The sequence below is a fragment of the Hemitrygon akajei genome, unplaced genomic scaffold (genome assembly GCF_048418815.1).
Source record: "Hemitrygon akajei unplaced genomic scaffold, sHemAka1.3 Scf000035, whole genome shotgun sequence".
Lineage (NCBI taxonomy): Eukaryota > Metazoa > Chordata > Chondrichthyes > Myliobatiformes > Dasyatidae > Hemitrygon > Hemitrygon akajei.
The window spans coordinates 4,155,700-4,169,386 of NW_027331921.1; the positions used below are offsets into that span (position 1 = coordinate 4,155,700).

The 13,687-nt window shown below is 50.0% G+C and overlaps 1 protein-coding gene across 1 annotated transcript in view; it reads left to right on the plus strand.

Moving 5' to 3' along the window:
• The first annotated feature begins 8,298 nt into the window (after positions 1–8,298).
• The window catches only part of LOC140720064 (uncharacterized), a 124,133-nt gene continuing 118,744 nt past the window's right edge, over positions 8,299–13,687 (plus strand). The window contains exon 1 of the mRNA XM_073034963.1: positions 8,299–8,384. Within this exon, the coding sequence (XP_072891064.1) occupies positions 8,318–8,384 (67 nt within the window). The 5' untranslated portion in view covers positions 8,299–8,317. The remainder of the gene's footprint in view (positions 8,385–13,687) is intronic.

Sequence of the window (13,687 nt, forward strand, 5' to 3'; positions counted from 1 at the left end):
GTTTTCAGAAGCCGAGGAATAGAGTTTAAGGGTCGCGGGGTAATGATGCAGTTCTGTAAAACACTGTTTCGACCACACTTGGAGTACTGTGTTCAGTTCTGGGCGCCTCACTTTTGACGGATGTGGAAGCATGGGAAAGGGTACAAAGGAGATTTACCAGGTTGCTGCCTGGTTTAGAGAGTACGCATTATGATCAGAGATTAAGGGAGCTTGGGATTTACTCTCTGGAGAGAAGGAGGAAGAGAGGAGACATGATAGCGCGATAGAAGACATTAAGAGGAATAGGTAGAATGGACACCCAGCGCCTCTTCCACAGGGCACCGCTGCTCAATACAAGAGGCTTTTAGGTAAGGGGAACTAAGTTCAAGGGTTTATTACAGGAAGGTCTTTTACTCAGAGAATGGTTGGTGCGTGGAATGCACTGCCTGAGTCAGCGGTGGAGGCAGATACACTAGTGAAATTTAAGAGACAGAAAGACAGGTATATGGAGGAATTTACGGTGAGGAGTTAAAAAGGGTGGCAGGGTATAAGGGTCGGCACAACATTGTGGACCGAAGGACAATGATGTGCTGTATCATTTTCTGTTTTATGTTCTATACCGTCCCATCACACACCTCCGGGGACAGACACAGGGTCAAGCTCCCTCCATACCGTTGTATTTATTTCTGCGCGCTTCCACCAGGTAGTCGTGTGGTTTCAGACATTTTCCTCCCAGTATGTGCAAGATCATTAACCCTCCACAGCCCTTCCTCACTTCCCCCTCTCTACTCTGTCATCCTCTTGACTCACACACACTTATTATCTCTGAGACAGACACACTGTCGGAGACTCCAGGAACGCTGAACAACTGCTGATTAGTGAGATACAGAGAGGGAGTGAAGACGGAGATTCTCTCTCTTTCTGAATACGTTAATGTGCTACCGGACTGTGAGGTAGACTAACTCTGTGTCTGACCCCGGGAGTGTGTGATGGAAGGTTGTGGAGGGTGATTCACTCTGTGTCTGAACCCGGGAGTGTGTGATGGAACGGTGTGGAGGGAGATTCACTCTGTGTCTGACACGGGGTGAGTGTGATGGAACGGTGTGGAGGGAGATTCACTCTGTGTCTGACACGGGGTGTGTGTGATTGGACGGTGTGGAGGGAGATTCACTCTGTGTCTGACACGGGGTGTGTGTGATGGAACGGTGTGGAGGGAGATTCACTCTGTGTCTGACACGGGGTGTGTGTGATTGGACGGTGTGGAGGGAGATTCACTCTGTGTCTGACCCCGGGTGTGTGTAATTGAACGGTGTGGAGGGAGATTGACTCTGTGTCTGACCCCGGGAGTGTGTGATGGAACGGTGTGGAGGGAGATTCACTCTGTGTCTGACACCGCGAGTTTGTGATGGGACAGTGTGGAGGGATATTGACTCGGTGCCTGACCGCGGGAGTGTGTGATGGAACGTAGTGGAGGGAGATTCACTCTGTGTCTGACCCCGGGAGTGTGTGATTGCACGGTGTGGAGGGAGTTCTACTCTGTGTCTGACCCCTGGTGTGTGTGATTGGACTGTGTGGAGGGAGATTCACTCTGTGTCTGACCCCGGGAGTGTGTGATTGAACGGTGTGGAGGGAGATTTACTCTGTGTCTGACCCCGCGAGTATGTCATGGGGCGGTGTCGAGGGAGATTCACTATGTGTCTGACGCTGGGAGTGTGAAATTGGATGGTGTGGAGGGAGATTCACTCTGTGTCTGACCCCGGGAGTGTGTGATTGAACGGTGTGGAGGGAGATTCACTCTGTGTCTGACACCGCGAGTTTGTGATGGGACAGTGTGGAGGGATATTGACTCGGTGCCTGACCGCGGGAGTGTGTGATGGAACGTAGTGGAGGGAGATTCACTCTGTGTCTGACCCCGGGAGTGTGTGATTGCACGGTGTGGAGGGAGTTTTACTCTGTGTCTGACCCCTGGTGTGTGTGATTGGACTGTGTGGAGGGAGACTCACTCTGTGTCTGACCCCGCGAGTATGTCATGGGGCGGTTGTCGAGGGAGATTCACTATGTGTCTGACCCTGGGAGTGTGAAATTGGATGCTGTGGAGGGAGATTCACTCTGAGTCTGACCCCGGGAGTGTGTGATTGAACGGTGTGGAGGGAGAATCACTCTGTGTCTGACACGGGGTGTGTGTGATTGGACGGTGAGGTGAGAGATTGATTCTGTGTCTGACCCCGGGAGTGTGTGATGGAACGATGTGGAGTGAGATTCACTCTCTGTCTGACCCCGCGAGTGTGTGATGGGACAGTGTGGAGGGATATTGACTCTGTGTCTGACCGCGGGAGAGTGTGATGGAAGGTTGTGGAGGGAGATTCACTCTGTGTCTGACCCCGTGTTTGTGTAATTGGACGGTGTGGAGGGAGATTGACTCTGTGTCTGACCCCGGGAGTGTGTGATGGAACGGTGTGGAGGGAGATTCATCTGTGTCTGACACCGCGAGTTTGTGATTGGACAGTGTGGAGGGATATTGACTCGGTGTCTGACCCCGGGAGTGTGTGATTGCACGGTGTGGAGGGAGTTTTACTCTGTGTCTGACCCCTGGTGTGTGTGATTGGACTGTGTGGAGTGAGATTCATTCTGTGTCTGACCCCGGGATTGTGTGATGGAACTGTGGGGAGGGAGATTCACTATGTGTCTGACCCTGGGAGTGTGAAATTGGATGGTGTGGAGGGAAATTCACTCTGTGTCTGACCCCGGGAGTGTGTGATTGAACGGTGTGGAGGGAGATTCACTCTGTGTCTGACACGGGGTGTGTGTGATTGGACGGTGAGGAGAGAGATTGATTCTGTGTCTGACCCCGGGAGTGTGTGATGGAACGATGTGGATGGAGATTCACTCTCTGTCTGACCCCGCGAGTGTGTGATGGGACAGTGTGGAGGGATATTGACTCTGTGTCTGACCGCGGGAGAGTGTGATGGAAGGTTGTGCAGGGAGATTCACTCTGTGTCTGACCCCGGATGTGTGTAATTGGACGGTGTGGATTGAGATTGACTCTGTGTCTGACCCCGGGAGTGTGTGATGGAACGGTGTGGAGGGAGATTCACTCTGTGTCTGACACCGCGAGTGTGTGATGGGACAGTGTGGAGGGATATTTACTCTGTGTCTGACCGCGGGAGTGTGTGATGGAACGTTGTGGAGGGAGATTCTCTCTGTGTCTGACCCCGGGATTGTGTGATGGAACGGTGTGGAGGGAGATTTACTCTGTCTCTTACCCCTGGTGTGTGTGTGATGGAACGGTGTGGAGGGAGATTCACTATGTGTCTGACCCTGGGAGTGTGAAATTGGATGGAGTGGAGGTAGATTCACTCTGTCTCTGACCCCCGGACTAGGTGATAGGACAGTGTGGAGGAAGAGTCACTCTGTCCCTGACCCTGGGATTGGATAATAGGACTGTGTGGAGGGAGATTCTCTCTGTGTCTGACCCCGGGAGTGTGTGATGAGACGGTGTGGAGGGAGATTCACTCTCTGTCTGACCCCGGGATTGTGTGATGGAACGGTGTGGAGGGAGATTCACTCTGGGTCTGACCCCGCGAATATGTCATGGGACGGTGTCGAGGGAGATTCACTATGAGGCTGACGCTGGGAGTGTGAAATTGGATGGTGTGGAGGGAGATTCATTCTGTGTCTGACACGGGGTGTGTGTGATTGGACGGTGAGGAGTGAGATTGATTCTGTGTCTGACCCCGGGAGTGTGTGATGGAACGATGTGGAGGGAGATTCACTCTCTGTCTGACCCCGCGAGTGTGTGATGGGACAGTGTGGAGGGATATTGACTCTCTGTCTGACCGCGGGAGAGTGTGATGGAAGGTTGTGCAGGGAGATTCACTCTGTGTCTGACCGCGGATTTGTGTAATTGGACGTTGTGGATTGAGATTGACTCTGTGTCTGACCCCGGGAGTGTGTGATGGAACTGTGTGGAGGGAGATTCACTCTGTGTCTGACCCCGGGAGTGTGTGATTGAACGGTGTAGATGGAGATTGACTCTGTGTCTGACCCTGGGAGTGTGTGATGGAACGGGTTGAGGGAGATTCACTCTGTGTCTGACACCGCGAGTGTGTGATGGGACTGTGTGGAGGGATATTTACTCTGTGTCTGACCGCGGTAGTGTGTGACGGAACGTTGTGGAGAGAGATTCACTCTCTGTCTGACCCCGCGAGTGTGTGATGGGACAGTGTGGAGGGAGATTCACTCTGTGTCTGACCCCGGGATTGTGTGATGGAACGGTGTGGAGGGAGATTTACTCTGTGTCTTACCCCTGGTGTGTGTGTGATTGGACGGTGTGGAGAGAGATTCACGCTGTGTCTGACCCCGGGATTGTGTGATGGAACGGTGTGGAGGGAGATTGACTCTGTGTCTGACCCCGGGAGTGTGTGATGGAGCGGTGTGGAGGGAGATTCACTATGTGTCTGACCCTGGGAGTGTGAAATTGGATGGAGTGGAGGTAGATTCACTCTGTCTCTGACCCCCGGACTAGGTAATAGGACAGTGTGGAGGGAGATTCACTCTGGGTCTGACCCCGCGAATATTGCATGGGACGGTGTCGAGGGAGATTCACTATGTGGCTGACCCTGGGAGTGTGAAATTGGATGGTGTGGAGGGAGATTGACTCTGTGTCTGACCCCGGGAGTGTGTGATGGAACGGTGTGGAGGGAGATTCACTCTGTGTCTGACACCGCGAGTGTGTGATGGGACTGTGTGGAGGGATATTTACTCTGTGTCTGACCGCGGTAGTGTGTGATGGAAGGTTGTGCAGGGAGATTCACTTTGTGTCTGACCCCGGATGTGTGTAATTGGACGGTGTGGATTGAGATTGACTCTGTGTCTGACCCCGGGAGTGTGTGATGGAACGGTGTGGAGGGAGATTCACTCTGTGTCTGACCCCGGGAGTGTGTGATTGAACGGTGTGGATGAAGATTGACTCTGTGTCTGACCCCGGGAGTGTGTGATGGAACGGTGTTGAGGGAGATTCACTCTGTGTCTGTCACCGGGAGTGTGTGTTGGGACAGTGTTGAGGGATATTTACTCTGTGTCTGACCGCGGGAGTGTGTGATGGAACCTTGTGGAGGGAGATTCACTCTGTGTCTGACCCCGGGATTGTGTGATGGAACGGTGTGGAGGGAGATTTACTCTGTGTCTTACCCCTGGTGTGTGTGTGATTGGACGGTGTGGATTGAGATTCACTCTGTGTCTGACCCCGGGATTGTGTGATGGAACGGTGTGGAGGGAGATTGACTCTGTGCCTGAACCCGGGAGTGTGTGATGGATCGTTGTGGAGGGAGATTCACTGTGTGTCTGACGCTGGGTGTGTGAAATTGAATGGAGTGGAGGGAGATTCACTCTGTCTCTGACCCCGGGACTGGCTGATAGGACTGGGTGGAGGGAGAATCACTCTTTCTCTGACCCTGGGAGTGGATATTAGGACTGTGTGGAGGGAGATACACTCTGTGTCTGACCCCGGGAGTGTGTGATGAGACGGCGCGGAGGGTGATTGACTCTGTGTCTGACCCCGGGAGTGTGTGATGGGACTATGTGGAGGGTGATTGACTCTGTGTCTGACCCCGGGAGTGTGTGATGGGACTGTGTGGAGGGAAATTCACTCTGTGTCTGACCCCGGGAGTGTGTAATGAAACGGTGTGGAGGGAGATTCACTCTGTGTCTGACGCCGGGTGTGTGATGGGACGGTGTGGAGGGAGATTGACTCTGTGACTGACACGGGGTGTGTGTGATTGGACGGTGAGGAGAGAGATTCACTCTGTGTCTGACCCCGGGAGTGTGTGATGGAACGGTGTGGAGGGAGATTCACTCTGTGTCTGACCCCGGGAGTGTGTGATTGAACGGTGTGGATGGAGATTGACTCTGTGTCTGACCCCGGGAGTGTGTGATGGAACGGTGTTGAGGGAGATTCACTCTGTGTCTGACACTGCGAGTGTGTTTTGGGACAGTGTTGAGGGAGATTCACTCTGTGTCTGACCCCGGGATTGTTTGATGGAACGGTGTGGAGGGAGATTTACTCTGTGTCTTACCCCTGGTGTGTGTGTGATTGGACGGTGTGGAGTGAGATTAACTCTTTGTCTGACCCCGGGATTGTGTGATGGAACGGTGTGGAGGGAGATTGACTCTGTGTCTGACCCCGGGAGTGTGTGATGTAACGTTGTGGAGGGAGATTCACTGTGTGTCTGACTCTGGGAGTGTGAAATTGGATGGAGTGGAGGGAGATTCACTCTCCGTCTGACCCCGGGAGTGTGTAATGAAACGGTGTGGAGGGAGATTCACTCTGTGTCTGACGCCGGATGTGTGATGGGACGGTGTGGAGGGAGATTGACTCTGTGTCTGACCCCGGGAGTGTGTGATGGGACTGTGTGGAGGGAAATTCACTCTGTGTCTGACGCCGGGAGTGTGAAATTGGACGGTGTGGAAGCAACTTTACTTTGGTTCGAACGCCGAGATGGAGAGAAGAGGGAGACTGTTTTCTAGCACAGTTACTTCTGGGAATGTGTTTTGGGACTTTGACTCTGTGTCGGATCCCGGGAGTGTGTTCTGGGAGAGTGTGTTAGGATCTTCTCTGTATGTCTGACAACAGGACTATTTGATGGGAGTGTGCATAAGGAGCTTCACTCTGTCTCTGAACCGCCGAGTCTGTTTGATCAGACGGTTCGTAGGGATCTTCACTTTACACCTGACGCCTGGAATGTGTGATGTACATGTGTAAAATGATCCCCGTTCTGTGTCTGACTACCCGCGGATGTAGTGGATGGTTTGGAGACAGATTCATTGTTTATTGCTACTAATCTGCAGAGCAGACGTTGGGTGAAGCCACATTGTTTTACAAACGTTTGTAATTCCGTTTCAAAGTGTCTCGAAATAAATTCAAAAAGGAATAAAAATGTGTGATATATCCACACTAGAGTGAAGCTCCCTCCACTCCATCCCATTTCATAATTCGGGGGTCAGACACACAATGAGAAGCCCTCCACACTGTTCCATCAAACACTCCCTAGGTCAGACATAGAGTGAACCTCCCTTCATACCGTCCCTCACACACTCCCGGGGTCAGGCACAGAATCAAGTTCTCTCCACACATCTCTGTGTGTACCGGCCGGTCGTGTGGTTCTCCCAGTGAATGCAAAACCCTCCCTCAGCTCTCACTCCATCCACTGTTCTGCCTCAGCTCTCACACTCAGACTTAATATCTCTGAGACATACACAATGTTGAAGAATGTTCACACTGTTCAGGAACTCTGAAAACCTGCTGATTGTTGACAGGCGAGGAGAGAGTGAAGAGGGAGATTCGATCTGTCTATTAATCCGATATCGGACTCTGAGGCGTCGGATTCACTCTGTGTCTGACCGGGAGTGTTTGTTCGGATGGTGCTGAGGCGCTCTCTCCGCCCACCCCCTCTCTCTCTCTCTCTCTCTCTCTCTCTCTCTCTCTCTCTCTCTCTCTCTCTCTCTCTCTCTCTCTCTCTCTCTCTCTCTCTCTCTCTCTCTCTCTCTCACACACACACACACACACACACACACACACACACACACACACACACACACACACACACACACACACCTGCTGCAGCACATCGCCACCCGCACCACCACCCCTTTATCCACTACCCTCTCCCAATTTCAAAAGCCCCCATTTCCTTCCTCTTTCCCCGCTGCTTTTAGTGGAGGATGTAACTAATCCCCACTGTTCAGTGGGGGCGCCTTTCCAGGATACGGGACAGTTTTCAGATTTCAGTCCGGGAACGATCACTGTGAGCGGGAGAGAGTGGGAATAGAGAAAGTGGGGTAGAGAGGATGGGGAGACAAAAAGAGAAGGCTTAGTGAGGAGGGCAGTGAGATAGATAGGCAGAGGAGAGAGAGGGAGTAGAGGAATAAAAGAGAGAGCTCGAGAAAGAAGCCAAATTGATTCTCTCCAACGTCCATCCACTCTACGTCTACCCCTCTCTCTCCATTCTCTCCCAGTTCTTGTCCTCCCCTTCTTTCAGTGATATCCCTTTCTGATCCCTGTAACTCACTACTCTCTTTCCGCCAAACACTACCCTTCCTCTCACTCCCCCCTCGCTCTACTCTCCCTCCCTGCCACTCTCATCGTTATAGACCAACCCCTCTCATACCATCAATCTCCCTCTTCCCCAGCACTTCCTCCCCCTGCTCTCGGCTCCTCCCTTTATCAGCTTTTCATCCGGTGTCTGTCTGAGTCGGTCTGATCCGCTTGTCAACACGGGCTTCCTCTGACAACGGTTACTTCCCCTCGCTGAGCTCAGAGACGCAGAGGACCCTCGACAGGATGGACGAGAGCGGGACTTACATGAATAAGCAGCTCGTAAAACCCAATTCACCGTCTCCATCGGGAGGTGAGTGGGGCAGAGACGGATGAGGGTGTTTCAATCTCTTTCTAACCCGGGGAGTGTGTAATGGGAGGGGGTGTAGAGGGAGCTTCACTCCGTGTCTGACCACGCGACTGTGTAATGGGACAGAGTGCAGGAAGGTTCACTCTGTGTCTGACCACGGATGTGTGTGATGGAACGCTGTGGAGAGAGCCTCACCCTGTTTCCGACTGTTCTGTACCCAGCTGAACCTGATGTACCCTATGTGGAACTTCATTTCAAATCCCTCTCAATTTCCCAGGTCCGAACGAATGGAGATCAGTTTCCCTTTGTTGGTTTGACTCTGTTCAGCAGATGTGAATCTTCCTGTCGAGAAATTTCATCGCAAGCGCACAGTTAACAATAATTGTTCCCTGTTAGACAATAAGTCAGAAGCAATGCGTGAAAGACTGGATGAGATACGAATTTTGTGGGAGGGTCGGTGTAGAGGGAACTCTCTGGGAAGTTTCGGGGTGGAGGCAGAGCAACAGGCGGGGTTGAAAAGAGGGAGAGCTGAGGAACAGGATGAGCAGTTGCTCTGGGTGGGGTCGTGCAGAGAATGCAATGAGATTTTTTGTGTGGGTGGAGTACCATGAGAGGCGCTTAAACTGGGGGCACTGAGGAGGGAGAGCTGTGCGTTGGCGAGGTTGGTGCGAGAGCAGGGAGTGCTGTGGCATGTCCGGTGAGCAGCAAACACCTTGGGAAGAGTGGCGAGAAGGGCGGAGAGTGGGAAGAGTCAGTGAGGAACGAGAACTTTATAAAATATGTACAACACTCTCCCCGTTCTAAATCAACTCTCTCATCCCTCTCTCTCCACTCTCTCCTCTGCCTCCCTCTTTGTTCCCCTATCTCTTACAGGCTGATGCTCTCTCATCCTCTTTTCTTCCTCTCTGGCCCACTATTTCCTTTCCCTCACCCATACTTTCACGCTCTCTTCCATTTCCCAACCCTTCTCTCTGTCTATTCCACATCTCCACCCTTCTACGACTCTTGCTCTCTCCGTTGACATTCCCATCGATCTACTTCTCTTTCCCTACCACCCTTTCCCACACCGCTGTCTCATTCGCTCCCTAATCTGCCTGTCCGACTCTCCCTCCCAGATAGTCTGACCTCCACCTACTCAGAACTAAATTTTCGGAACGACGATTCCATTCATCGATGAGGACGAGGATCCTCTCATTGCCTCGGGACCCGGAGGGATGCCAACTACTGCACAAACATGTCAGAGTTCACTGTAGTGACGCCATTCTGGAAGCGTCAAGTGTCATTTGCGCAAGTGTTTCAAATTTTAATGCATCTGCCTCGACCACTTCTCTGGGAGCTCGTTCCACCTCCTGTCTGTGTTGTACAGCGTCGTTTTGCGGGCAGCGGAGTTAGCCGGGAGCAGAGTGAGATCTTAACGGCTTTGGCTCAACAGGTTTAGACGGAAACGGGCGAGGCAAGGTAGGTTCAGGTTTCAATTGTTTGAGGGGAGGTGTAAGTATGAGTGTGAGGGCAGCTTGTTGTTCTCGGTGTCGGATGTGAGAGGTCCTGGAGTCTCCGAGCTGCAGCTCCTAAGGGACCGTGTTAGGGAACTGGAGCTGCAGCTCGATGACCTTCGACTGGTCAGGGAGAGTGAGGAGATGATAAAGAGGAGTTACAGGCAGGTGTCACACCAGGACCACGGGAGGCAGACAGGTGGGTCACGGTTAGGAGGGGGATGGGGAAGAGTAAGGTACTAGAGAGTACCCCAGTGGCTGTACCCCTTGACAATAAGTACTCCTGTTTGAGTACTGTTTGGGGGGGGGGGCAGCCTACCTGGGGGAAACAATAGTGGCCGTGCCTCAGGCACAGAGTCCGGCCCTGTAGCTCAGAAGGGTAGGGAAAGGAAGAGGAAGACAGAAGTAATAGGGTACTCGATAGTTAGGGGGTCAGATAGGTGATTCTGCGGACGAGATCAGGAGACCCGGATGGTAGTTTGCCTCCCTGGTGCCAGGGTTTGGGATGTTACTGATCGCGCCCAAGATATCTTGAAGTGGGATGGTGAGGAGCCAGAGGTCGTGGTACCAATGACATAGGTAGGAAAAGGGAAGAGGTCCTGAAGGGAGAATACAGAGAGTTGGGAAGGCAGTTGAGAAGAAGGACCACGAATGTAGTAATCTCGGGACTACTGCCTGTGCCAAGCGACAGTGAGATTAGGAATGGCATGATGTGGAGGATTAATGCGTGGCTGAGGGATTGGAGCAGGGGGCAGCGATTCAAGTTTCTAGATCATTGGGACCTCTTTTGGGGCAATTTTGACCTTTACAAAAAAGACGGGTTATAGTTGAATCCTGGGGGACCAATATCCTGACGGGGAGATTTGCTAAGGCTACTGGGGAGACTTTAAACTAGAATGGTTGGGGTGTGGGAATCAATTTTAAGAGACTAGAGGAGAGGAGGTTATTTCACAAATAGAGAAAGCTAATAGACAGTGTGCGAGGGAGGACAGGCAGGTGATAGAGAAGGGGAGTGCTCAAACCGAGGATGTAGGGGAGAAGGAAGATAAAAATAATAAAGTTGAGCTCATGGTTAGGGATAAACAGCGAGGAAGAGGTAGAGAGTATCTTAAATGCATCGATTTTAATGCTAGGAGCATTGTAAGAAAGGTGGATGAGCTTATAGAATATATGTCAAACTCCCGGCCCGCGGTGGAATTATCTTTGGCCCGCGAGATAATATCTAATTACTATTAAAGCTGGCCCCAGTAATCGAAGCGCCTATGGCGTATGATAAGGCTAATGCTGAGTTTATTCAGGTACCAGGTTTTCAGGGTTTATTCGGCAGTCTTGCTCGGCAGTCTTCTTCATAAGAAACGGAATTTGTAAAGTGAAACACTTTGTAGTTATAGCAGAGACTGAGACACATGAGAGCAGGCTGAAAAAACGGAGGCAACGAAAGCTGCGTTCGCACACGTCCGACTGATCCGGCCCGTGACCTAAAATGAGTTTGACACCCCTGGCTTAGAGCATGGATCGATACCTGGAAATATGATGTTGTAGCTACTACTGAAACATGGCTGCAGGTATGATAGAATCGGAGGGACAAGAGGAGGAGGTATTGCATTGCTTGTCAGAGAAAATATTACAGCGGTGCTTTGGCAGGATAGATTAGAGGGCTCATCTAGAGAGACTATTTGTGTGGAATTGAGGAATGGGAAAGGTGTAGCAACACTTATAGGGGTGTATTATAGACCACCTAATGGGGAGCGAGAATTGGAGGAGTAGATTTGTAAGGAGATAGCAGATATTTGTAGTAAGCACAAGGTTGTGATTGTGGGAGATTTTAATTTTCCACACATAGACTGGGAAGCCAATTCTGTAAAAGGGCTGGATGGTTTGGAGTTTGTAAAATGTGTGCAGGATAGTTTTTTGCAGCAATACATAGAGGTACCGACTGAAGAAGGGGCTGTGTTGGATTTCCTGTTAGGAAATGAGATAGGTCAGATTACGGAAATATGTGTTGGGGAGCACTTCAGGTCCAGCGCTCACAATAACATAGTTTCATTATAATTATGGAGAAGGATAGGACTGGACCCAGGGTTGCAATGTTTGATTGGAGAAGGACTAACTTTGAGGAGATGCGAAAGGCCTTAGGAGGAATGGATTGGTACAGTTTGTTTAATGGGAAGGATGTAATAGAGAAATGGAGGTCATTTAAAGGTGCAATTTTGAGGGCACAGAATCTTTATGTTCCTGTTAGGTTGAAAGGAAAGGTTGAAAGTTTGAGAGGGCAATGATTTTCAAGGGATATTGGAAATTTGGTTTTTAAAAAGAGGGAGATCTATAATCAATATAGGCCGCATGGAGTAAATGATGTGTTCGAGGAATATAAAGAATATGAAAAAGAATCTTAAGAAAAAAATTATAAAAGCTAAAAGAAGAAACGAGGTTGTTTTGGCAAGTAAAGTGAAAATAAATCCGAAGGGTTTCTCCAGTTATATTAATGGCAAAAAGATCGTGAGGGATACAATTGGTCCCTTGGAGAATCAGAGTGGACAGCTATGTGTGGAGCCGAAAGAGATGGGGGAGATTTTGAACAATTTCTTTTCTTCAGGATTCACTATGGAGAAGGGTATTGAATTGTGTAAGGTAAGGGAAACAAGTAGTGAAGTTATGAAAACTATGACGATTAAAGAGGAGAAAGAACTGGCACTTTTAAAAGCTATAAAAGTGGATAAACCTCCGGTTCCTGACAGGATATTCCCTAGCACCGTGAGGGAAGTTGGTGTAGAAATAGCAGGGGGTCTGACAGAAATATTTCAAATGTCACTAGAAACGTGGATGGTGCCGGAGGATTGTCGTATTTCTCATGTGATTCCATTGTTTAAAAAGGGTTGTAAGTGTAAACCTAGAAATTATAGACCTGTCAGTTTGACGTCAGTGGTGGGTAAATTAATGGAAAATATTCTTAGAGATGGTATATATATTTCTCTGGATAGACAGGGTCTGATTAGGAATAGGCAGCATGGATTTGTGCGTCGAAGGTCAAGTTTGTCAAATCGTATAGAATTCTTTGAAGAGGTTACTAGGAAAGTTGAGGACGGTAAACCAGTGGATGTTGTTTATATGGACCAGTATGGCCTTTGACAAGGTTCCGCACGGATGGTTAGTTAAGAAGTTTCGATCGTTAGGTATTAATATTGAAGAAGTAAAATGGCTTCAACAGTGGTCAGATGGGAGATGCCAGAGAGTAGTGGTGGATAACTGCTTGTCAGGTTTGAGGCCGGTGACTAGAGGTGTGCCTCAGGGATCTGTATTGGGTCCAATGTTGTTAGTCACATACATTAATGATATGAATGATGGGGTGGTAAATCGGATTAGTAAGTATGCAGATGATACTAAGGTAAGTGGCGTTGTGGATAATGAAGTAGGTTTTCAAAGCTTTCAGAGACATTTAGGCCAGTTAGAAGAGAGGACAGCGATGGCAGATGGATTTTAATGCTGATAAGTGTGAGGTGCTGCACTTTGGTAGGAATAATCCAAATAGGACATACATCGTAAATGGTAGGGCGTTGAAAAATGCAGTAGAATAGAGTGAACTAGGAATAAAGGTGCCAAGTTCCCTGAAGGTGGAATCTCATGTGGATAGGGTGGTGAAGAAAGCTATTGGTATGCTGGCATTTATAAATCAAAGCATTGAGTATAGGAATTGGGATGTAATGTTAAAATTGTATGAGGCATTGTTTAGGCCGAATTTGGAGTATTGTGTACTGTTCTGGTCACCGAATTATAGGAAAGCTATCAACAAAATAGAGAGAGTACAGCGAAGAT